Genomic DNA, 24,948 nt, shown 5'->3' on the forward strand with positions numbered 1-24,948 from the left:
CAGCTATGAAAACTAGTTACCTTAATTAAGATTAAAATGTTACTTACAAAACAGGAATCAGCTTATACAATCTGTATCGTAAATTAAACTAATGTATGTATTAGGATACAAAGTAGGTCACATTAGCCCTTCTCTCTTCCCCAAGCTACATTAAAATGCTCAAATAGTTTAATAGTCCAATAATTTAACGGTATATAATCATTATTGTAATATGTTTAAGAAATACAGCATTTAAAGGCATACTATGTAACTTTTCCAGCTTCGGTCCCCCTACAGGTTGTCTGGAAAAGTTGCATAGTATGCCTTTAAGGAATCGTGCTCCTCCAAAGTTTGCCATTAGAACGCTGTCATGTCATGACTCCTCCAGGACGTTAGGTGGAGGTGTGAGGGGTGTGCAGTTCGATGCCTGCTCCTGGGGCTCGAGCATAGGGCTCGAGCTGTGGCTGCTGCCTACCGCTATCACGTTTCCTCAAGTCTCTCCATATTTTACTAGAACTTTCCTGTCACTCCTGAAACACTGTCCACATTCTAAGCAATTCCATGGCAACCGAACGGCAAGTGCAACTTAACATAATGAATTAGCTTTTGTTTCATTTCCATTATTTTGTTTCTCTGCAGCCGATTAACTAATAGTCTTTCCTTTCGCTTTAGCAGCTTCCCCGATAGCTTCATTGACGAAGATCCACAGAAAGCTCTGGAGGTAAATATCAACGTTAGCTAGCTAGCTAGCCATAAACCAAACTATATAGCAGGTGGCTCTTTCTAATCACATTAACCTTAACTTCCTCTGACTAACGTAAGTTGTTTTACAAAGGAAATTTGGTGTGGCGTCGGTGATAATATTGTATCTGGTGTTAGCACATATTTTGACTCTAACTAGCTAGCTAGCCAAGTCAACTAACGTTTCATGTTAGTATCACTTTGCAATAAGAGCAGGGAATAATTGACGTGACAACTTTAAGTAACGTTAATAGTGCCATTTCGACGTTAGCAGGACATGTTATGTTTGTTGTACTTTACCGCCATTGCAAATGCAACATTTCTTAGTCATAAGGCGTTATTACTAGAAAACGTTTGTAAGAGTCTTTTAAGATATGTCAGGCTATCAGCATGATACGCATGCACTATAATCGTCAAGTCAGTAACTAGCTCTAATTCTATTCACTAGTTTTATTAAAATGTTAACATGTAAAACATTTCATTTTTAGTTATTCCTTAGTTTATTATGTAAATAATGGAGACTGCTCTATGATGTCTCATTAATGGTACTCAGAACCAGCACTTCCAGTCCTACAATATTTGCTGAATAATAAAATAATATTTCCTTTATTTGCCAAGTACATTGAACACACCCTTTGCATTTTGGGGGGGGGGGGGGCTTTTATGGCCTTTAATTGATAGGATAGCTTGAAGACAGGAAAGGGGAGACAGAGGGGGGACTACATGCAGCAAAGGGCCACGGGTCGGACTCAAACCCGGGCCACTGCCAAGGACTTAGCCTACATGGGGCGTACACTCTATTGGGTGAGCTAGAGGTCGCCCCAACACACCCTTTGCGTTTAACCTATCCTAAGTAAGAGCAGTGGGCAGCCATAGTCCGGACCAACTCCAGTTGTAATGCCAGTACCCATGTCAGGGGCAATGGCAGGAGTTCTTGGCATGCATGTTTATGGTAGGACTTGGAGGAACCATAACTACTTAAATTTCATCTCTTTCCTTGTAGGAACTTAATGAGGCCTTGCAAGGAGACTCTAACAACGCTGACTGGTGTTGCCAGCGTGCCTATGCCCACATACTTCTCAAAAACTACAGCTGTAAGTCTGTAAACTACACGCGTTGACAGACATATTAGTTATAACACAATCTTCTTCTTTTTTATAATTAACGTTTTTGAACGAATATGAACACATCCCCCCCCCCTGAACCCCCCCCCCCCCACACACACACACACACACCCAAACAAACAAAGACAAGATGAAATAATAAGGATAATATGCAAGACAATATAATAAAAATAATAAAAAAATAGACAACTGTAAACCAAATAAACATATGTATATGTGATGAAACAATAAGCACATAGTATACGGCTCTCCACAGTACATGGCTTCTTAGGAGCCCTCCAGAAGCGTAAGTACTTTCCCCATTTTCTAGTGTAGACATCCAGTCTTGCAAACGCTGCCACTCTAGCCATCTCACATATAACACAATCTTTTTGAATCAATATGGATGATTGTACTTGTTTGCAGAAAATATAAATGTCTTCAAATTCTATTGAAAGCTGTGTTGTGTTTTTGGTAACTGCCTATGTTATGAGTATATTTTGGTATTGTCCCTCAAACACTGGAGTAGCCGTTGTGGTCTAGACTGCAGAAAAGAACATTTCCTATGGGATACTTGAATTAATAATCTGGTACCAGTCATCAATCACTAGAGGAAATTTGGGTGGCATGAATGTTCATTTTCTAAGTGATACAGGCTGGGTGAATGTATACGTATGTTTTCTCTCCGCAGGTGCTGTTGATGATGCCAAAAAAGCACAGCAGCTAAAACCCAGCCTTCCCCTTGCTTTCATGCGAACAGGGTGTGTACTATAATATGATAAAGAAAATGAGAGAAGACCATACTTATAGGTGTTTGCTGTATGTGCTTAACTAAAGCTACTGTTGATGGACCCAATGACTATGTATTATTTTGCAAAATCTGTAATATATAGTTGATTGGTAAACATGAGCCGTTCCATTGAAGTCTTTCACAATCACATCTGCTATGAAAGTTAAACACATTATTCCTGTTGCGAAAGTTTGGAGTCATGTTAAAAGCTAATATCAAGAGTTATGTAATGAGAAGTTCAACTTTTCTCTCCAGCCAGACATACAGTTTATGTACAATAATTGTTTAGTTATTTATTTTCTTTAACAAGGTACATGATCCAAATTTTGTGTGTGAGAAGAGGTCACTTATGTTTTTCCAAGACTGTCTGATCTAAGTATATGTGGCATGTTTTTGTCTCCCAACTGCAGAATAGCAGAATACCACCTTAACCACTATGAGTCAGCACATGCAGCTTTCACTCAGGGACACCAACTGGATGGTGAGTACAGCCTATTTTGGCCTCGAGTACAAACTTTCCATCATCCCACTCTCTACCAACCACTGTTTGCAGCAGCATCCTGTCTGTTTCACTCTCCTCATTGAATACAAAGTGATTAACCTGTGTCCTTTTAGCTTTATGGATAAAATACAGTACAGTATTCTTAAAGTACAGATCGTATTTATTTCTTACACTATGGCCTTGAAAATACTCCTTTCTAATTGTCTGGCAGGTATCTTAAAAGTGTATTACAGAACACTTCAAACATAGTTCTGGTCAGCAGTTTAACCACTATCTAAAATCAGTGCTTGATGTACTGTATATTAAACTGCAGGTAACATAGCAACAGCATTTTTCACTGACTGACTGTGGGTCAAACTGATTACAATGATCAGACATGCAGTCTTTCCCTGAAATGTGCAGGGATATTTTCTGCATGGGGTCATAGGTGAATGGGAACAGGATTCGGTATTCACGGAAACCCGTACCTCTAATTGCCCACCTCAAGACCTAGTAACATTCCAGGAATTAAAATGGCACCACGGCTTTGTTGTGAATGCAAGCAGAAAGATCGCAGGGATGAGCACAGTTGGACTGTCCCTTCTCCCATCTATTCTGGCATTGCCATGGCAAGTGTAAAAAGGTGGAAATGTTCCTGGATGTGGCTGCATGTGTGAATAGTGAAACACTCCAGCAGTGCCTGAAAGGTTTACTGGGAATTATGTGTGAAAGAACATTTTCCATATTTTCCTGTGGCATCTGCTCATGATCAGAATCAGAATCAGAAAGGGTTTTATTGCCATGTACGTTTTTTTAACACATACAAGGAATTTGTTTTGGTGTTGTTGGTGCACGTCACACATTCTTTAGATTGAATATTAAACAATATAAGTATAGGTACAAACAATATAAGTATATTTACACAGTATGTATTAAGTTAAAAAATAAGGAATAAATAAAGATATAAATAAAAAATAAAGAGCAAAGAGCAATACAGCAGAGAGAGAACAGTGGCATGAAGGTGGAGAGTCAGGGTGGTTTCCGGGCCTTGTTAATAAGGCTAGTGGCGGAGGGGAAAAAGCTGTTCATGTGACGTGAGGTTTTGGTCCTGATGGACCTCAGCCTCCTGCCAGAGGGGAGTGTCTCAAAGAGTTTGTGTCCGGGGTGGGAGGGGTCGGCCACAATCTTACCAGCACGCTTCAGAGTCCTGGTGGCGTATAGGTCCTGGAGCGGCGGCAGATTGCAGCCAATCACCTTCTCCGCTGATGGAATGACACGCTGCAGTCTGCCCTTGTCCTTGGCAGTGCTAGCAGCGTACCAGATGGTGATGGAGGATGTGAGGATGGACTCAATGATGGCTGTGTAGAACTGCACCATCATTGTCTTTGGCAGGTTGAATTTCTTCAGCTGCCGCAGGAAGTACATCCTCTGTTGTGCTTTCTTCACGAGGGAGCTGATGTTCAGCTCCCACTTGAGGTCCTGGGAGATGGTAGTTCCCAGGAAGCGGAAAGACTCCACAGTGTCAATTGTGGAGCCACAGAGGGTGATGGGGGGCAGGTGGGGCTGGGTTCTTCCTCAAGTCCACAACCATCTCCACTGTCTTTAGAGCGTTGAGCTCTAAATTGTTTTGCTTGCACCAGGTCACCAGGTGGTCAGCCTGATAACCTGAAGCATAGTAGAACACTCTTCAGGTTATTCTGATCCACCTCGTCCATTATATCTGTATATCAGGAGACCATGTTGTGTATTATTATTTACATATTTGATTCTGTAGTTGATGCTAACAGTCTTCTTCTTATCTACTGTCTTTTTTTTGGCACATTGCTGCATATCTTGGTGTGTTAACACCAGCTGTAGATCAGTGGAATAGTGTCTGTGCGTGCAAAACCCAGCTCCATACCGTTACAAAAAAACGTTTAAAAAGAGAACCAGTGTATATTTCTAGAGCCTAAATCGTTAAGACCACATATTTATTTATATTTATTATGATTACATTGGAATAAGTTAAGCAGGTATAGCAAGAGGTTTTTTTTTTTTCTTCCTGTGCATTTAACTCCATATGATCACATGGTGTCGAGCCAGATGCACCTGATACTGTAATATTTCAATTAGAGTTCACAAACATTGAGCTTCAGTTGATCTTCTATACAGTATTAGGGCTGCAACTAACAATTATGTTCATTATCAATCAATCAATCTGCAGATTATTTTCTTAAGTTACTGTTTTATCATTTGGTCCAAAAATAGTTAAAAATGACTACAAGAAAAGATGTTAATAGCAGGTTGCAAATATCTTCTGGGATAGTTTCTAGTATAGCCTTATACAATAATTATCAAAAGGTTGCTTTTTTTCTAGGTGGAAGTATTGCAGCACATTCTTCAGTACGGCTGAATATGTTGATGGCTTAGTTTGTTTTCAGTTAAGTAATATCTGGCCACATGATGATGTTACAAAAGAGCTGTTGTGCATTTTGGGCTTCAAGGGCCCTGACACCCCAACCCGATTATCGTCCGTCGGACAGTTTGGCGAGGTCAGTGACTCGAGTCTTTTCGGTGTGTTCCGTGCCATCGTCCGTCGGAGGAGCTGTCGGGCCTTCATTTTGGCCGATTTGACATGCTCAGTCGGGAGACAGGGCAGTCGGGACTCACCTGGAAATGGGGAGCGGATGAGCCTCTCAAAATCTAACGAAAATCTTTTAAACTGACCTTTGTCGATCTGAAATGAAGACAGATTCAGCAACTGTATATGGCCTATTTCTTGCTTAAAATGTTTTCAGAAACACGTTTCAGTGAACTATTTTAGTACAATATGAGATCGTATTCTGAACAAGCCGCCATGACAGTCTGGCTGTGAATTTCCAGAGAAACCAGACCCACGTGACACGTTTGTCCTATCAGCTGCCGGTTTTCATTTTCTGGGAACCAATACAGAGAAGCGCCGCCTGCTGCTATGGAGACGTATTACGTTTCGCGCACGCGCAGAGCGTACACTCAAGTCGGTGTAACCTCAGCGTGTTTTGAGGCATTTATTTGGACCTCGGGGACCCGACTGCCTTTTCTGCCGACGGTTGGCCGTCTGGTTGGTGTGTAACAGCTCTAAGACCCAGAGTAGCCCGGATTGGGTTTGGCTCGAGGGATCCCTCCAAGATGTGAGATTTTAAACCAGTAACTACACAATTGTTAGTACACGTCCAGATCATGCGAGCTAGTGAAGCCAGTGTCTGTCCAAATTGTTCACCACTGTAGCCATTGTCAACCTAGACACTATTACCATTTTCAATATACAGTATCAGTGACCATCATCTCATTAGTCTTTTACTACAGCTATCTCCAACTCTGTTCATCAAACAGATGGTCACCCAAAATCACACAAAACATTATTAACAACACATGGATTCTCACTTCATTATATTTGTATATACTTCATTTTCTCTTTATCAATTAGCTAGACACTTGCACTATTTTTGTAACACTTAAAGCAGCTTTGCTATTGAAAAGACAGCTGGAGCTGGCCAGCAGAAGGCGACAAGGAAACACTACAGTAATGGCTGTAACGTCGTAGATATCATCAAAGTCAATGAATTGATTTTTATGGCCACGTCATTACAGAACAAACTGTTACATTAAAAAAGGCTAGTGCTGCCACTAACGACTAATTTTCTAACGACTAATCCTTCGACAAATTTTTCGATTAGTCGACTAATCTAAACGACTAATAATAATAAAAAAAAATCAAGTTTGTTATTTCGTCCATTTTATTTTTGAACTCAACTGAAGGGCCAAAACATAAAATGTCACCTGTGCCATAACTTTAAAAACATGACATAAATGCAGTTATAAATGTAATTTATAAAAAAATAATAAATAATTATAGATTTTCAAATATTGCACCTGTCAATACAGAACAAAATATTCTGTAGCCTATTTTGCCGTCAATACTGCCGATGATGTCTTTGCTGTAATCAAATCAGCATATAATTATGTTTAACATGAAGTATACTACTGCTTGAGTGCAGTAATCAATGGGAAACATACATGTGTACAGACAAGGCTAGCAGCAGCGCAGCGTCAGACACGTTTCTGGTGTGTAAAGACAGAAAAATCCACGCAGCCGCCACGCAGCTGACACACAACATAAAGACCACGCTCACACCACGCAGGCAGTGTGTAGTTGAAAGCAGGCAGACACGCAGCTATGCTGCTCACGTTTACACTTGTGTGCATGGCGGGGTTTAAAACTTTACTACTTAAGTCTAAGTAGCCTGTTTAACATCCAAAGACAGTCATTGTACTTGTCAAAAGTTAATAAACAGTACAGACTTGCTTGCCGTTTCATTAATAATCATATACTTATGTTCAGAGGCGGAGTGGCAATCGGGAGAGTCAGGACTTTTCCCGGTGGGCCGCTAGTAGTAGTAGTAGTAGCCGGTCTGATAATAGTTATACATTGCAAATTCTTAGCAACACCATCCGGCGGCCTGGTGTGCCGCGGCCGCACCGCTGCCCGCTGGTCAAACTGTGCATCCTCTGCTCCACCCATACGGCCTGCATCCGCCATTTTTCAAATCAAAGCAGTGAAGGCGGGGTGGAGGGGGAAGAAAGAGGATAGCAGATTAACCAGCAGGGTGTGCACAGCGCACAGACTGGTGTGGAGGTGAATTACAATGAGCTGTTTGAGACGAGAGACCAAAAATAAATAGGCGGTCAATAGTAAAACGACACGTCGACTAATAAAATTGCCGTCTACTTATTTTAATGGTCGATTACGTCGACTAAGTCGACTAACGCAGCAGCACTAAAAAAGACATGCTGTGGGTCTTCTTTGGAGTAAGTGGTCAGAATTAAGTCAATGGGATGGTGGAAAAAGATTTAAAAATCTCAGGCAAATCATTAGCACTTTCAAAAGAGCTGTGAAGCCATTTTTGAACAAATTTTGAGTTGAACAAATTTTGCTTATAAAATGTGCTTCTTTGGGCTAATTATATAACCCTTGGTAATTTATTAAACACATTTTCTGTAGGTCCTAAATGTATGACTTTAGCCTTCTACAGCACTTAGTCAAACCACTTTAGACTTCATTAACATCTAACTGACCTCCTTAAAAGTGTACACAATATTCTCTAATTGCCTTTTTGTATCAACATATATCACTTAACAAAGCAATGCAGGAAATTATTCTTTTTTGTGATTTCCACAGTTTCTGACAAATCTTTTGAGATCTGGATCAAGCGGTGTGAGGAGATGATGGGTGGTAAGTAGCTAAACTGAAACTTCTATAATGTGTATTGTAATGTATTTTTATTATTATTTAGAGCTGATGTTGGTCTTTGATTTTAGGTTTATTAGAATATTAAATAGTCTTTATTTAAAGCTCCTATGACATGGTGCTTTTTGAATGCTTTTATATAGGCCTTAGTGGTCCCCTAATACTGTATCTGAAGTCTCTTTTATATAGGCCTTAGTGGTCCCCTAATACTGTATCTGAAGTCTCTTTTATATAGGCCTTAGTGGTCCCCTAATACTGTATCTGAAGTCTCTTTAATATAGACCTTAGTGGTCCCCTAATACTGTATCTGAAGTCTCTTTTATATAGACCTTAGTGGTCCCCTAATACTGTATCTGAAGTCTCTTTTATATAGACCTTAGTGGTCCCCTAATACTGTATCTGAAGTCTCTTTCCCGAAATTCAGCCTTGGTGCAGAATTACAGCCACTGGAGCCAGTCCCACAATGAGCTTTACTTAGGATGTGCCATTTCTGTGTCTGTAGCTTTAAATGCTATTGAGGAGGAGAGAGGGGGTGGCAAGGTGGAGGGTGGGGGTGTGCCCTTGACCAACTGCCACTTTGCTTGTTTGCAAGCCATGATGTCTCTCTCTTTCTCATGGGTGGGCCAAATTCTCTGGGGGGCAAAACAGAGAAAGGGGAGGTAACCTTCCTCCTTATGAAGTCATAAGGAGGAGATTCCAGATCGGCCCATCTGAGCTTTCATTTTGTCAAAGGCAGAGCAGGATACCCGGGGCTCGGTTTACAGCTATCACCATTTCTAGCCACTGGGGGACCATAGGCAGGCTGGGGGAACGCCTTAATGTTAAAAAACCTCATAAAGTGACATTTTCCTGCCATGGGACCTTTTTTAATTGTTGTATTTAAAATCTTCAAAGGTATTAAATATTGGTACACAATATTGCCTATGGCGGTTTTAGTTTAAAAAATAGTTTCAGACTTCCAAATCCATTACCAGTTGCACTCTAACTTCTATATGCTATTTACTCCTTGCTATCAAACACTAAGCTAATTGGCACAGTCCGAGAGCTGATCAGCCCATCTGATCAAACAAATGAGTTTTTCACACATTCATGAATCTACAGTGTGAGTGTTTAGGCAGAGCTGCTCAGTCCAATAAAAAATGCATGCCATGTCTGGGTGTGTGTTTCTGTTTGCTGGTGATGCCTGGGCCCTCTGGATCATCTCAAGTAAACAAGAGCATGAGTTTTGACAAACACGCTTCACACCCGCTTGCACACGTACTCCCGTGAGGGGTATGATTCATCAGAGTTAACGTTACTGATGTTTGAAAGCCCCCGATGAGACCCAAACTCCTTCATAGGCCTGCTCACAGACAGCACGTGTACACAGACAAATGCACACCAGGGTGTACATCACCCCCCCTAAAACTTAAAAGTACCCTACTTGCACTCGCTCACACTCACACCAGCAGCAGTTGTTTCTTCTAGTGACAGTGTGTTTACCACCAACCAACCCACACGCGGCACCTAGTTATTCCATCACATGTGGCACCCTGCTTGTTTAAAAATACACAAACTCTGACACAGTCTTTTTCTCCAAACACCCCCCTCCTCACCATTTCAAACGCGACCTCATTAAGACAACATTAACACGCCTCTCATCATCTTGTCTCTCTCTTCCCCCTCTGTGCTCTCTTTCTTTAATGAATTCAGTGAATAATGTATGATAGCATGCTGGTAAACGGTGATCAGGCTTGCTTGGGCTCACAGGGCTTTTAATGGGCGTGGATGGACCAGTAAACAAAACTGGTGGAGGATGGGAGAGTGTCTGTGTGGGCATATCTGTCTGCTAGTATTTATCTGCAGACAAAAGTGTGTTAAAAATTGTGTTCTTATTTCATTGTCATAGATACTTGAGTTACATTTAAGGCAACTTAAGGGGTGTATTAAATGTTTCCACCTGCTACTCACCCAAATTTTTCTTCTCTCTTTCCAGAGCAGACACAGATCGGCAGCATCGACAGGGTGAGTTTCTCTGCACGGCCACCTGGGGGCATTGTTGCTCTCAACATCGACAGAGCGCTTCAGCCTTGTGTATGCTCATCATGTTCAAAGAAAGGAGCCTCACTAAGTTTCTTTTCTTATGTTTTCTCTCATTTTTGTCCTTTTTGTTTCATCCCCCTGCCTTATCACCACATCCACCTCTCAAATTGTCATTCTCTCTCGGGGGGCTGAATGACCCAGCAGACACCAGCGGTTCCACATGTGAAGTAAGTGCATAAATGTAGATTATGTCTTATCTAGGCATCTATTTTTATGTGTTTGTTTGTTTTATTATTGATGGCCTAATCAGTAATAAGTATGATTAACCAAGCCTTAGTGTGTTAAAGCAGTCCCATTCTGTATAATTGTGGAAACATTGTACATAGACGAGACTTGTTAATGATGAGCTGCATTTTGAAGTTTTTGTTGAAAGGTCTTCAGACTTGTTAATTCCTTTTCTTTGTGTGTTTTTTGCAGACATGACTGGTACCAAACAGAGTCTCAAGTCATTGTCACAGTCATGGCAAAAAATGTACCCAAGGATGGTGTGTGTGTAGACTTCATGGAAAAAGAGGTATAAACACACACTTAAATGCAGTTTCAAATGAAGTGTCTGTGTGTGTGTGTGGAACAGAGATGGGTTAGCTTTTGGGTGTTTCCTCAGGGGGGCCCATTAGATGGGTGTCATACACACTCCCCCACACACTCCCCACGGACCCAACTATGCCTCCAGTGGTGCCTTGTTAACATTGCCCCCAAAGTACAGATCTAAGAACAATTTACCCTCCCCATCTTCTTCAACCTCCTAATTGTCTGTAGATAGAAGGCATAACTGATCTAGGATCAGCTGCAGTGCCCTCCAGGGACAACCCTCTTTCTATCTCGTTTTCTCTTTTCCTTTGCATCTTTCCACTTCTTTCTTTCTCTCGGAGGGGAAACTGCAGGGCACCCCAGGGAATGGCTTTGTCTTTCCTAATAGAATAACAAACTGAGTTTACCCCATTTTAAATGAAATAGTTCACTCGCTGCGAATCCCACAGTCACTTGTTACGCTCCCTCTGTGGTGTGAAGTACAGATAAGTTCATATATTTTTTAGTAGGTCAGTATATACAAAATAAATTAAAGATGAAAGGCAGTGTTTCCAGTTCTTTTCCCTGGTGACTGAGTATGCAGCAGCTGTATACCTACAGACAGTGCAGGAATTTAAATGGGAATTAATATTAAGGCTTTGATAGTTTTGTGAAAACTGCCCAAAAGCTACTTTAGCTAACTTTCTAAGCTTTTATCCCCGATGAACTACTTCTTACATACATTTGGTCCCAAATCAGAAAGTCCACTTTTAGTGAAATGGTAGGTGTTGAATTGCAAACAATGAAAGTAATGTACTGTTCCTCCGCTGCTAAAAAGGGTGATGAGATGATAACTGTCGAGTTATTCCTTAAGTGGGCCGTTTTAGTGTTTTTCTATATGTGGGCAGCATTTGCAAAGGGACAAGTGTGTAAGGAGTGTGAGGATGTATGCCACAGCCGAGTCCATGTCCCTCCTAAACCAACAAGCCACCCACCCACCCAGTCCCAGTGAGTGACAGGCAGGAGCTGTCTGCGCACCCCCCCACAATCATCACTGGTCACTCTGTGGCTGAAGGGGACAGGGTGAAGATACTCTTGGCTGACAAACCAGCCACATCAGATGATTATTCTCATGGACAAGCTGACCCCTCCACCCCTCTTACTTCTTTTCTATCTTTTTGTTTCATGTGTTTCCAAGAATTTCATTTATACATAAAAAAAAAGGAACCAAAAAAAGCGAGGCAAGCTCTCACCTTTGACATTTCTTTTGAGACAATTATGTAGTTGAGATGTGAGACGTCAGTTAAGTGAAATTAAATGTTGGTGCTACAATTTCAACACCGGGATTGTTAAATTATATTTCTGGTGTCTGTGGTCTCTTCAGCTCTCTGCCAAGATACAGCTGGCATCAGGGGAGACCTATAACCTCAACCTCCACCTCCTGCACCCCATCGTCCCTCAACAGAGCAGCTTCAAGATCCTCACCACTAAGGTATCCCATTCACTTTGACTTTAGCTAATGCAGTTAGTGTGTTGTTGAAACCTTCTAAATCAACAAGGAGCCCACTTTTTAGGAAGAAAATGTTGATTTTCTTCCTAAAGCGGCATTGCATATTGAAGATTCTGGCATACATTTTTGATGATCTTGACATGTTTTTGACAGACATTTTGCTGTGACAGATGACATTCTCATGAAGCAGCAACAAACTGTCTGACCTGCATGCTTTCAACAATACCAATTGTGTTTAATGGTCCACTGTGCACATCAAAGCTTTGCGATTTTTCTGATGTAGGAGCCCACAGGACAATTGTTTTGTTTTGTCCTTTCTGGGGTCACAGTAAACACAACTGACCAACAGTCAATGTCTTGAGATAATAAAACGGCCTGAAACTAAGCAGATGATGTAGCTGCCAGGATACAATTGGGCATGGTAATTTAATTTCTGGAATATCAGTAAATATAGTCGGTAAATATGGTATTTCCTCTGTGGGGAGTCATAAAATAACACAGAATTTAACAAATAGGTCATTTCACAGATTATACCACATAACCTGCTTCACATATACAGTAGTATGAGATGGTGGTTTTCAGATGTTTTTGTCCACAGCAAGCCGAGGTGTAGTGGAATATAAAAGTTTACCACTTGTCTGAACTGAAAAAAACATAACCACACAAGGTAGAAACACCATTTTTAGGTCATGGAAGCACTTTTGAAAGTCAACAAAAAGTTATTACATTTTACTCAGAATTGGTGAGAACGTCCCCGTAGTTACTCTCAACAGTAAAGAAGCAGACTATTAAACATGAATATATGATGTAGTCACACACTGGTGAAATGCGGGCCCTTCTTTGACTATGCTTTAAATCTCTGAATTGCAGTTTTGCCAGAGAGCATCAAATGATATTATCTGTATTCAGGCTTTTATTATCTAAATAGCTGATCATTAATTATAGTCGTGTTTTTGTTACAACTGTTAATGATAGCAGTATAGATAACAGTAAATAAGTCAAAGTAAAAGAAACCCATGCCGATGCGAGTTTAAGCAGCTTGCTGAAATTGTAACCACTCTGAGATTAACATCTTAATCTCTTCAATAATTTAAAGCAGTGTAAAGTAGGCTGTCACTACCTATAATGCCTTAATGCTAGTAAAGCTTACTGTAGCTGGAGTAGAAATGAGAAAATCCACTCTCGCTGTATACAGTGCGGCTTCTGTGGAGACTTTGGCACAGTTCATCTGAGCAGCCAACAGGAGATTCACACATATGCACAAATCCTCACTCCTACACACACACACACACACACACACACACACCGTTAGGGCTGTACTCGCTGAGAGTTCCTCGGCACTGTTTAAGGTGATTATAGGCCTAATGAGTAGGAAGGGCACTTTTTACCATAGACTAATTAGTGTGTATTATAGAGGATGTGGGCTAATGACTGTGCTGGCTGAGTGTGTGCTGATTCAGGGTTTAGACCACTGTCAGGTTTTAGCCTGAGGATCAAGACGCAGGTTTTGTGTGAGTTGTTTTGATTGTTTTTGTAATCGTTAAGGAGGAGGAAATCGTCTTTCAGGCCATTGATCGATACAACATTAAGCTCTGCTTTCTTCCTTGGGACTCTGTGTAGAAGTATTATTCTGATGGTGGTGGTGATGATCTTTCCACAGTTTTTGGACACAGCATCTTCCAAAGCACATCCTATTATAAGTAACTCAACAAAAACATAAGGTTGTAATTTATAGTTAGTAAAGGGATAATTACCCAGTTAACCACTTATTGTTGCTTCCCACAGGTGGCCTACTCATAACTAATTATACAGTATTACATAAGTACTATTGAATGTCAGAGCAAAACTGTAATCTGGTTTCCTCATGTAAATCAGACATTTTGACAATATTAGGCCAGATTTACTGAGAGAATGCAAATGTGAGCTTAATCTTTTAATGAATTTGTTGCCGCATTTGCATATTTTTAACTTTACTAAGGCAGCATCTCATCACGCATTCAGTTGCTGGACTGATCCTCCAGATGCAGTTCAGCCATGGGATTCCTATACACCAAGTCTAGAAAATAAAATTATAATGTAGTTATCTTAACTCAACAAAGTTTACTTCTACTAAAGTTGAATCCCACATGAGGAAGTGTATCCAATCTTAAGTAGTTAATCCAATAGTAAGCATGGTTTTATTTCAGTGAGCCTAATAGCTGGTTTGATTTGCATTGAGAGATGATTTTATGGAAAGTACTCCATGCCAATCTCTAGGTATGGTGAAGGGTATGTGATGATGTGGGGCTATTTTAATTCCAAAGACCAAGGGAACTTTATCAGGATGAATAGTATCCTGGATCCATGAAATAACTGGCCTTTAAAAATAAATATCTGCCTGCCTCTATGGGAATTTAACATAGGGCTGTACTTACTTATGCCCCCTGTATTTTAAGAAAAAACATGTATTTATTTACGATACATTATTCATTCACAAAGAAAATTGGTGTCCTTAAAGATTGGATTTTTCCTCATTTTTTTAATTAAGGCATTAAGATCAATTTCCAAAAGATGATATTTTTTTTTTATTCCTCTTTTTAGTCAACTTTAGCATGGGTGTCCTAATTTGTTCACATGACTGTACATGAGTAGAGCGGAGTGAAGATGATATTGATACAGCTGATGATTCTCTAGAATACTGAGGTAAATGTAGTACCTCCCTCTGGTTACCTCAGGTCTGTTTCCAGACTGGGGGCATGCCAACTGCCATCTACTGTAGGTAATACACTCACTATGGATAAGTACCTCATACATAGGCCTGTAACAATAATTTTATAATTGTCTAATCACATTTTCTTTTACATAATTACGGTTTCTTTTTTCAACCGCAATTAATTGCCAACATTAGCTAAGGTCCGGAAAACTATTTAGTACTGTACTATTGTCAATTTTATGTTAATTTAAGAAAGAAAATACAATGTTTTTATGATAATAAAGATGCGTGGTTTACTTCATAGACTGTGTACCTGGGTTATTACATTATCCTGGTCACATAACAGTGATATAATCAAAACATTTATCCTGGAATTCATTCAAAAAATGTGTTTGAAAAAGTAATATATAAAGAATTATTTTATTTTTTATTTGACTGAAAGAGAGACAATCTATATTGTGTGCATTATATCCACCGTCTACACTGTGCTGAGTGGAAACTGACCTGCACAGAAACTGCCCCCTCTCAAAAAAACATGCACTCTTAATCACTAACTCACTTTTCCATGGCAACAGCAGACACTGCATTCCAGAGGTGCACGTGGGTTGCAGCTTAAACAAGGGCTCAGTCTTAGAGAGAGCACAGCTGAAGATGGTCTTACACTCTCTCTCATATCTTTCTACTGTGTCTGTCTTTTTTTCCTCTTTCTTCCTCATTTATTTTCTCATGTCTTTGTTTTGTCTATCTCTCCATGGCCCCTCACAGACACCCACACCTTATGTCTTTCGCACATACAAACACATGCACACAGACACACACACACACCTCTACCTCTTGGATAACGAAAAAGAGTGTTCAAAACCTCCTCCTCCTCCTCTCCCACAAAGCCCTGACTGTTCCCTGGTCCACTGGGCTCCTCCGGTACACATGGCCCCTACACACACAGGCAATTGCATTGGCAATTGCAATTCAAGATGGCATAACAGCACCTAAGTCTTTTAAAACTCTACAGGTGAAATGTGTGTGCACACATGCACGACAATGTGAGAGCCCCCAACAAACTGAGCAACTGTCTCAATGCTTGTCTCATTTAAATATTTTGGAGCCTTTTCATTTTTCTGAAGCCAAGGAGCCACTGGGGGGAAAACACATTCAAATGAACAACGGCATCAGCAAATCAAGTTTCTGCAGATTGGCATGCATCCCTAATGAGCGTTTGGAGGAAGAAAAAAAATGCATTGCCCTCGGAGCCTGTCGGCCTGTCTGTCTCTGTAATAGGCTGCCCTGCACTCTTCGCTCCACAATGTTTACGCTTCATCTCCTCGCTGTCTTTAAAGACAACTTAGCAGGGGGAGGCTAAGCCGGGTGTGAGTGTGCAAGCACATACACACAAGCTCTCTCACACACACGCACACACATACAAATACAAATACAGAGGCTGAACAGTAATCTTTCAACACAAAATATTTGCTGTGTGTGTGCGGGAGTGTCGTCTGTAGCACATTATCGTCTATGCGACCTCCTCCTGTCCTCCACCACGACAGACATTCCAACCGCAGGGGTCACCGCGACAACGGGGAGCCAATTACACACCAGTGTGTTTGATCAGAACAGACGGCTGACGCACACTAAATGCAATTTCAAATCCACACTCGATCGTTCATTCACTTCCAAACTCATCTCTTTTGGGCAAATAGCTAAAGTGGCATCTCCGCTCTTTAATTTGCATGCCTGTCAATGTCTAAGAATGTTTATATTTATTTCATTTATGCGGCTTTCTTGCAGAGTTTGTTTTGAAATCTGCGGGGATCTGGAAAAAGAGGGAGAAAATGCTGGGTGAGGAGTCGTGACGGGGGGGGGCGATGGTTACAAACACATGTGACAAGCCACACGGGAACCCAGTGCCCCTCTGTAAATAGTGTGTGTGTGTGTGTGTGTGTGTGTGTGTGTGTGTGTGTGTGTGTGTGTGTGTGTGTGTGTGTGTGTGTGTGTGTGTGTGTGTGTGTGGGACAGTGCACGTGTGTAGCAGTGCACTTTTGTATAGTCCAGCCCATGGGGTCCTGTGGGTGGTGGCCCCTGTATGTGGCTCTGCTGTCACATCCCTTTACGAGCCATCTTTTCGCCTGTCACACACACACTAAAACGCACACAGAGAGACTCACACATGGCGCCTGGCCTGCCATGTCCCTTAAAAGCCAGGAAACACAGATGTGGCAGCAGATTAATGTTGTATGGCCCATGAGCACGCATAGAAGCGTGCACACACACACACACACACACACACACAGAGCTGTTGCTTGACTCCTGCTGCCATTCACATTATAGAAACATTGAAGACAAGAATGGCACCTGCAACACTGAATGGTAATTTTAAGATGGTAACGTTTAATTTACTTGGTCTATAGTCCTTGGTCCTTTTCTGTTCTAAGACTTTGTCTCTGCCTCTATGATCATTAACAGATCAATTAACTAGAGACCATCTTGCGATGGGATCACAGCCACCACAACACCAAATCAGGCCAGGGGCGTAAAGTGTTGGTGAGGGGTTAATGGCCCCTTCCCTACTTCCCATCCCCCTACTACCTCCGCCCTTGCTTAGATCACACCCGTCTTCGAACTTGACCTACGTTTTGTGACTGTATCTTGCACGGTTGCTACGCGATCGCGGTGACAAAATCTGTCCTCAGACAGACATATAAACACCTAAGTACCCCAAACCGCCTCTGTGGTAGTCTACAGTACGTGTCTCCAGGACCACATTTTCCATGACCCACCCACACAGACTCATAAGGTGAAAACTATACCATCGTCACTGTCATGGCTGGTAAAAACAGTCAGTCAGGCTGTTGAGTTGCTGCCTTGTTAAAATTGAAAACATTAACTATTCTGCCTAGATAGCTTGACTAAGATTATTTTAGAGTTGATCTCAAAAACAAAATACAAAAAAAAAAAAATTAAAATCCATAAAAGAAATTTAACCTCAACCCACTGCTACAAAGGCTGTATTAGTTTGATCGCCAATTAGCCGTATTCGTCAGCCATTAGAGCAGCTTGGCATATCGGCACTTTGATGCATACTAAAGTCTTTAAAGCACAACGAGACCCCTAACAAAGCTCAAAGATTGCAGGTACATCTGTCAAAGAAACTAATATGATTTATTATGCCAAGAGGAGCTGTCTCAAAAAGCGATTGAAATCAGTTTATCAAACACAAACTGATGAACAGGGTTTAATAAACCAACATAGCAACACTGATGTATCCTGGATAATTTACCAATTCTATTGAGAAGCTGAAACCAGAGAATGTTAAGCATTTTTTGCTTGAAAAAAACCTGATAAATGGATTATAAAAATAGCTGCTGATTAGTTTTGTTGATCAACTAATTGAATAATCATCTAATCGTTGCAGCTCTACGCAATACATCACTGCTGCACAGAGTGAGTAAAAGGCATGTTGTCATCACAAGCTGGCAGGGCAAGCCAGATGGGTGTACTATGAAGCGAGATTAGTGGGTTAGCGAGGTATGTTGAGCCTAGAGCCAGAGTTTAACGATGTTACGAAGGTGGCTCTCTTTTAATCTGACTAGATTGCCATAGCAATTTATGCTGCAGACCTAGTCCTGACCAGTTTATGATCAGTTTCGCATTGAAATCAGTTGAAAAGCGCCTTTCACTAATCCATACTCACTGACGTCCAGTGATCACCGGTTAATGAGACAGCGTTTGCAGCACCTTGCAGCTGTTCCAGTGTGGCTGCTTTCTCCCTGTGGTATGTGTATGGTGAAACTACTGTCTCCCTCGACGGCAACGAGACAGGTCAACCGTAGTACGTCTTTAAGACCTGAGTCCTCTACGATGCTGACAGGTCTGCAGTTAGTTGCCACCCGTTTAGCCCGCTAGCGGGTAGCATCACGTTAACTGTACTACTATGCTTAGCTCGTAGGTGGTAGCTCAAGCTTGACGTGCTTCAGTGCTATTTTAATTTGGCTTTACACAACGTGCATATGGCTTTCGACTTGTCTACGAGCCGTCCGGGAGTTTTGGAAAATAAAAAGCTCCATTCAGAGTTATTGCTGCTGTGTTTCTCCATCATGCCTGCAGCCTGCAGTAGAAGGATGTGTTACGAGGAAGTGGCAGCTTGATGATAAGTAACGGTGCTGCACAGGGTCAAAATAGTAGCCTGTTAGACACGACGCAAAGCCGAGTGAAGTGTAAAATAAATTAATAAATGCCGGCATGCGATTAAAAAAAAATTAATCGCGTCGGCCCTTAATCGCATCGCGATTAACGCGTTAACGCTGACAGCCCTAGTTGGAATATTAAACTCTGGTTGATTTCTGAGGACTATGGTTAACTACTCCTCAGATCTCGGCAGGGTAAATCCAGACAGCTAGCTAGACTATCTGTCCAATCTGAGTTTTTTTGTTGCACGACTAAAACAACTTTTGAACAGACACATGTTCCACCAAAACAAGTTAGCGCCGCCCCAAGACGATTGTGATTGGTTTTAAGAAATGCCAATAAACCAGAGCATGTTTTTCTCCCATACCGGAATGCTGTGTGGACTTGCCAGACCCTCCTCTGGAGCGCTGTGGAGGAAGGTCTGGCAATGTGAGACTACTCTATAGTTTATCGTCAATCTATATGCGATACAGATTTTTGTTATATATGTTATAAATGCAAACTTGTTGAGCTGTTACGTTAGTAATGCCACTGAACGAAGCCGTGCGATTACAGTAGCACAAACTGTGCATCTTCATGGTACACGTTCTCTTTAAACGAGACTGGGCTTTGTCAAGCCAATTAATGCAAAGAAAGCGTGGCTCTGTCAAACGTGCTTCGTAGTACACCCCTCAGATTAGACTAGGATAAATTCATCTTTGAGTTGCATTTTTGTCGAAGCCAAACACAGCACCATAGTTGTCAAATGAACCCACAATTGACCCAAAATCCGAAAGTGAACTGATTTTAAGCTGCTGAATGTGTAAACTCTGCTTTCTACTTGCTGTATCGAAATGCCCCTTGGAAATGTGTAGTTAACTTCTTTCCTTACATTTTTATGCACACAGGCTTGTATCTTTTTGAATTTTTATTAAAGAACCAGATATTTTGTAAAACGGTAGCTGGTCTTTTGTATTGATGATTCAGCCAAGAGAGTTTCATGCAAATCCAATCGTTTGAAGTGCTCCAACAGATGGTAACCTAACATTGTCTATGCATGAAATGAATTCACTGAACGAACCCTGGACGCCCAAAATAACTTCTTTCACCTCAAAACTCTATAGGGGCTGACTAATTTGACACACCTTTGGAGCAGTTTTGATTTAGTTACTTCAAAATCAAATTCATTTTCTATTCTATCTTTTATTATTTACTCCCTGTATGTACAGTATGATTACTGTAAGGGCTGGGTTATCCTCAAAAGAACTTCTTCCTACAAAGTGTTGTCCAACCTCATCGGAAGTGTTTATAACTGATCCAAGAGGCCACATCTGAAGGTGGGTTGAAATGAGGGCCAAGATGTAATGAATTATTTAAATATGGATATAATGATGCACATTTTCAGACGGTCTCTTCTGAAAGGCATTCAGAGTGTTGAGCTCTGTTCTACAGTTCAAAACCTGCTTACTTTCTCACCTCTTTACACCCTGTTAATCACAGCGTGAGGTGGGTGTGAATGTCAGTGTTTCAGAAATGGTCGGACACAGCCACCTATTCTGTCGGAAGGTTGCGGGGGGGTGTGTCTGAATTTAGATGAACTCACAGAATCGGATTGTATGCACAAACTTGCAAAATGTAAGGATGAATATGAACTATTTGGGCAGTGACCTGTATTCTCAGCAGAGATGTTCTTTTTTTAGTTTCTCAGCCCTGCACAGGTGAGCCAAAAAGTTAATTTCGGACACTGCACAGGGACGCCTCCCTGTGCACAAGGCCCTTTTGTGGGGCAGAAAGCGCTGACACATACCAAAGTGATCTATCAGTGTACCGAATTCGCACTAGCTCATCACCCCGGTGGAGGAGGTAGCAGCGATCATCTTATTCCCCCTCAATCTGCTCCCCTCACTCACGCTTGTCTCGGTGCCAGTCAGCCTCTCTGCCTCCTCCTCTCCAACCTTGTCTACCTCTTGGTTCCCTCTTCTCCTCTGGCACCCTCATAAATGAATCATCACATCGACCAGCAGAGCAGAAATGTTCCTTAATTGCACCTACATAACCAGCGCTGTCTTTCACATGCACACATATCAAACGCACGCACCGTTAATGAGTGTTGGGGGGGGGGGGGCTCGCGTGTTTCGCTGGTATGTGTCCTGTCAATGCAGCTCAGTGTTAAAAGCGTGTGTCCATGTCCTCTCTCCCCTCATTGTTTTCCTCCTCTCCCATGTTCTCCTGGTAATGATTTGGATCAGATGCTGCTGTGTGGAATTAGGATCTCCCCCTCCTCCTCCTCGTCCCCCTCTCCATCCCTTCCTCCCGCCCGCTCCGTCTCTCACACTGGCCTTCTGGCTGACAGGCATCTCGTTAGTGCAGTATGTCTGTCAGTGAGGTTCGAGATTGAGCTGTGCCCCCGCATATCCCTGATGTCTCTCTCTCTCTCTCACTCACTCACACACACACACACACACACACACACACACACACACAAACATACATATACACTTGCAGGCTGAGTTGACGGCGGCTTCAAACAGACAGCCTCTCTGGCCTCAATAATGATCTGATGTCCTGTACTTCTAAGATGTCGCTCTAATGGAAGCGCTATTTTTGTGCCGAGCACCAAAGACAATCATTTTGTTTAACGTTTTATCTCCCTTGTTCCCTCTTCTTCTTCTTCTCCCCGCTTCTTGTCACCCTTCTCTTTTGGCAGGTGGAGTTCAAGATGAAGAAGACAGAGGCCATGAGATGGGAGAAGCTGGAGGGAGAAGGACAGGAGTCCAACATCAAACACTTCGATCCAAGTCAGTCCACAGCTTCTGCATTTACAGAACTACCCTTCTGTCTCTGCTCTCATCTCTCTTCCTCTCCCTTTCACCCTTACCCTCTTCTTATTTCTCTCTCTCTCTCTCTCTCTCTCTCTGCAAAGATCGATATAAGCTCCTGTGTTTGTCCGTTCTGCACTAAAAGGAGAGTGGGCAGTCAAGCCCTGCTAGAGTCTTTGATTAGTCTGACGGCGAAAGTTTACAGGGAGAGGGAAAGGTATGACATCAAAATATGACTCAGTATTTTAGCCCACACATTCACATTACTGACAGGATTAATTGCTTATGTAAGTGTCTGTGTGTGTATGTGTGGAAGGGGGAGTAGAAGTTAAGTGGGCAGCCAAACCATCTTCTCCATGCAACCAGCTCAGCCTCTTGGACGTCCTGTGTATAAGTGCCTGCTTATAACTTGGACTACTGCTACATTTAAACATGATATTTGACATCTGACTTTATGGGATGATATTGCCGCATGTCCACAATTGACCTGAATATGTCTACTGTGCGTCTGGTGCTGTATTTATGTAAATCTGCATCTGGATTTCATTTCCCCCTCTCTATCACTTGTTGGGATTACAGTGGGCATATTTCATCCTGAAAATATATAAATCAAATCACAATGTGATCCTTCAGCTTCTGAGTTGGATGACTCAGTAGCAAAGTGAGCAAAATGAATTCAGTCAATACACCTTGGTGTGATTAGGTGATAAAAGTCAATTCAAATCTCATTGAAAAACCTTTATTAACACGGTACTGTTTCACAAAAGCATTAAGCTGTTTGTTTCAGGGTGATTAAAGAGCTCTGCTTAACGTCTTGCCAAATGCCTCTCAACTGGTTTAAAATCCCTCTGACTTGGTCTTATCTGAAACTATATGAAGTGTAGCCTTTTAAACACAGTTTCCTTTTTCCATCAGATCAGTACCCATCGTCGTCCCTCCACTCCTGCAAATGGGACAAGGTGGTGTTGGACATCCATGAGGAGGAGAAAAATGAGAAGCTGGAGGGAGACGCAGCCCTTAACACGCTCTTCCAGCAGATCTACTGCGATGGCTCAGACGAGGTCAAGAGAGCCATGAACAAGTCCTTTGTAAGTATTATACTTTAGTGACGAGCCTTTTTCGCTAGTTATCACTTAAACCACCGAGCAATAGTAGCCAACTATATTTTGCACAGAAGGATCCATGCTTCATCCTCTGGGGACCATGAATCTCTGTGCATAATTTCATGGTAATTCATCCCATAGTAGTTGTTGTGGTGGACCGGCAGGAAGACATTTCCATCCATAGATGGAAGATGACATGAAGCACTTTAAAGGCTTTGTAGGAGTTGTAAACACCGTTGCTTACTGTATTGAGGGCTGGAATACAACATATTTGTGTATTTATGTGTACAGAAAGATATGCGTATGATGACTGCAACTAAACGTTTGATTAAGGATTGGGATGAATCAGCATTCTGTTACTAAAAGTATGATTTTGGGACCCTGGAGCCCAACGGTAAACTTGAAAAAGGATTTGCTGTCATTTCCAACATACAGCCTAAAGATGATGGTGTTTTAACGTTCATGTCATTTCTGCGTTTGGTTTCAACAACCTAGAGCAGAGGACTAGACAATAAAGGTCAGTTTATGGGGAAATCAGCATTTTGAATTCTTCGACTTTTTTAGCTTATTGTGAAATAACGAGAACATTTCAATAAAAATGAGCTACTGGTCAAAAAGTCCACCTTGTGGAATCAATAATGCTGCCATGAAGTTATCTAAGCCCTAAGCCTTGTTAAGCAGAGAGCAGGTGTTGCGTAACTACAGTACTGCCTCTCCTCCCTGTGCAGATGGAGTCCGGTGGTACAGTCCTGAGCACCAACTGGATGGATGTTGCTAAGAGAAAAGTGGAGATGAACCCACCGGACGACGTAGAGTTCAAGAAGTACTGAGGACCTGCCTGTCCCTCTCCCCTCTGTTTGACATTATCTTTTTTCACATTTGTCCATCTGAACTCCAGCGGGACTCCTTGTTGCCCTGCAGTCTCCGTGGCCGCCCACCTCCTCCTCTTCCCAACCCCTCAGTTGTGCTGCTGCTCTGGTGTTTTCACTAAGTGCAGGGAGCCTCAGTGTTCCCACTTTCACTCGCCCAAACCGCTCATAGCCCACTCTCTGCAATAACCTACTACCTGATGGGGTCCGTTCATTTGAATAATCTGTTGAACAGATTGATATCTGATTTTTAAAGGCCAATGAACACAAAAGGGAAGTCTGGATTAAAATGTGACTTGACAGACCTGAAATCCTCCAATTCAATTTTCAGATCATTCTTCTTTTCTCTCCTTTGCTTCTGCTGGTTTTCTCAAAAATATGCCCACAGCCTTTCTATTTGAGAGCCTTTTATGACTTTCTATTATCATCACTTGTATAAAACTTTAAAGTTGTTGAAAATAAGAACCAATTGAGATGTTTAAATGATAGCTATGATTGCATTTATTGGCTCATGCAGTCTTTTTTTCTGTACCCTCAGTAAAAAGTCAACAGCAATACTCTGCAAACTGACTTGTCTGGAATGTGTGCCACATTTCAGTCAGTGGCTTCGCACCAGTCGTTCCCTCAGTGTGGTTCAAGCTTCTGTGTAAATAAAAGATTTGTTTGGCTCACACACCTTGTCTCCTGTTTTAGGGGTTTGTTGTCTCTGGAAACTGCTTTGGACAGGTTGGAAAGTCTAGGAAGGGATCCACCAGATGCCAAAACAGCAATATATTATGACCGAGAGCCATGCTCTGTGATTATGTGCTAGGAGGAATGAAATGTGGCATTACTGATATGAG

At 41.7% G+C, this 24,948-nt stretch overlaps 1 protein-coding gene across 3 annotated transcripts; it reads left to right on the forward strand.

Moving 5' to 3' along the window:
* The first annotated feature begins 410 nt into the window (after positions 1-410).
* Positions 411-24,779, forward strand: sugt1 (SGT1 homolog, MIS12 kinetochore complex assembly cochaperone). Of its 3 annotated transcripts, none has more exons than XM_078264613.1 (13): positions 411-554; positions 652-700; positions 1,724-1,814; positions 2,515-2,584; positions 3,024-3,094; positions 8,292-8,345; positions 10,336-10,364; positions 10,584-10,609; positions 10,860-10,956; positions 12,337-12,444; positions 22,023-22,113; positions 23,050-23,222; positions 23,966-24,779. In XM_078264613.1, the coding sequence occupies exons 1-13, from the start codon at positions 541-543 to the stop codon at positions 24,065-24,067; spliced, it is 975 nt and encodes a 324-aa protein (XP_078120739.1). In that variant the 5' UTR covers positions 411-540; the 3' UTR covers positions 24,068-24,779. The 3 variants fall into 3 exon arrangements, with proteins under 3 accessions (XP_078120739.1, XP_078120741.1, XP_078120740.1); XM_078264615.1 differs by having other exon boundaries at positions 655-700; XM_078264614.1 differs by having other exon boundaries at positions 412-554; positions 10,587-10,609.
* Positions 24,780-24,948: the final 169 nt, after the last annotated feature.

This window comes from Sander vitreus, chromosome 12 (assembly GCF_031162955.1).
Source record: "Sander vitreus isolate 19-12246 chromosome 12, sanVit1, whole genome shotgun sequence".
NCBI classification, from domain to species: domain Eukaryota; kingdom Metazoa; phylum Chordata; class Actinopteri; order Perciformes; family Percidae; genus Sander; species Sander vitreus.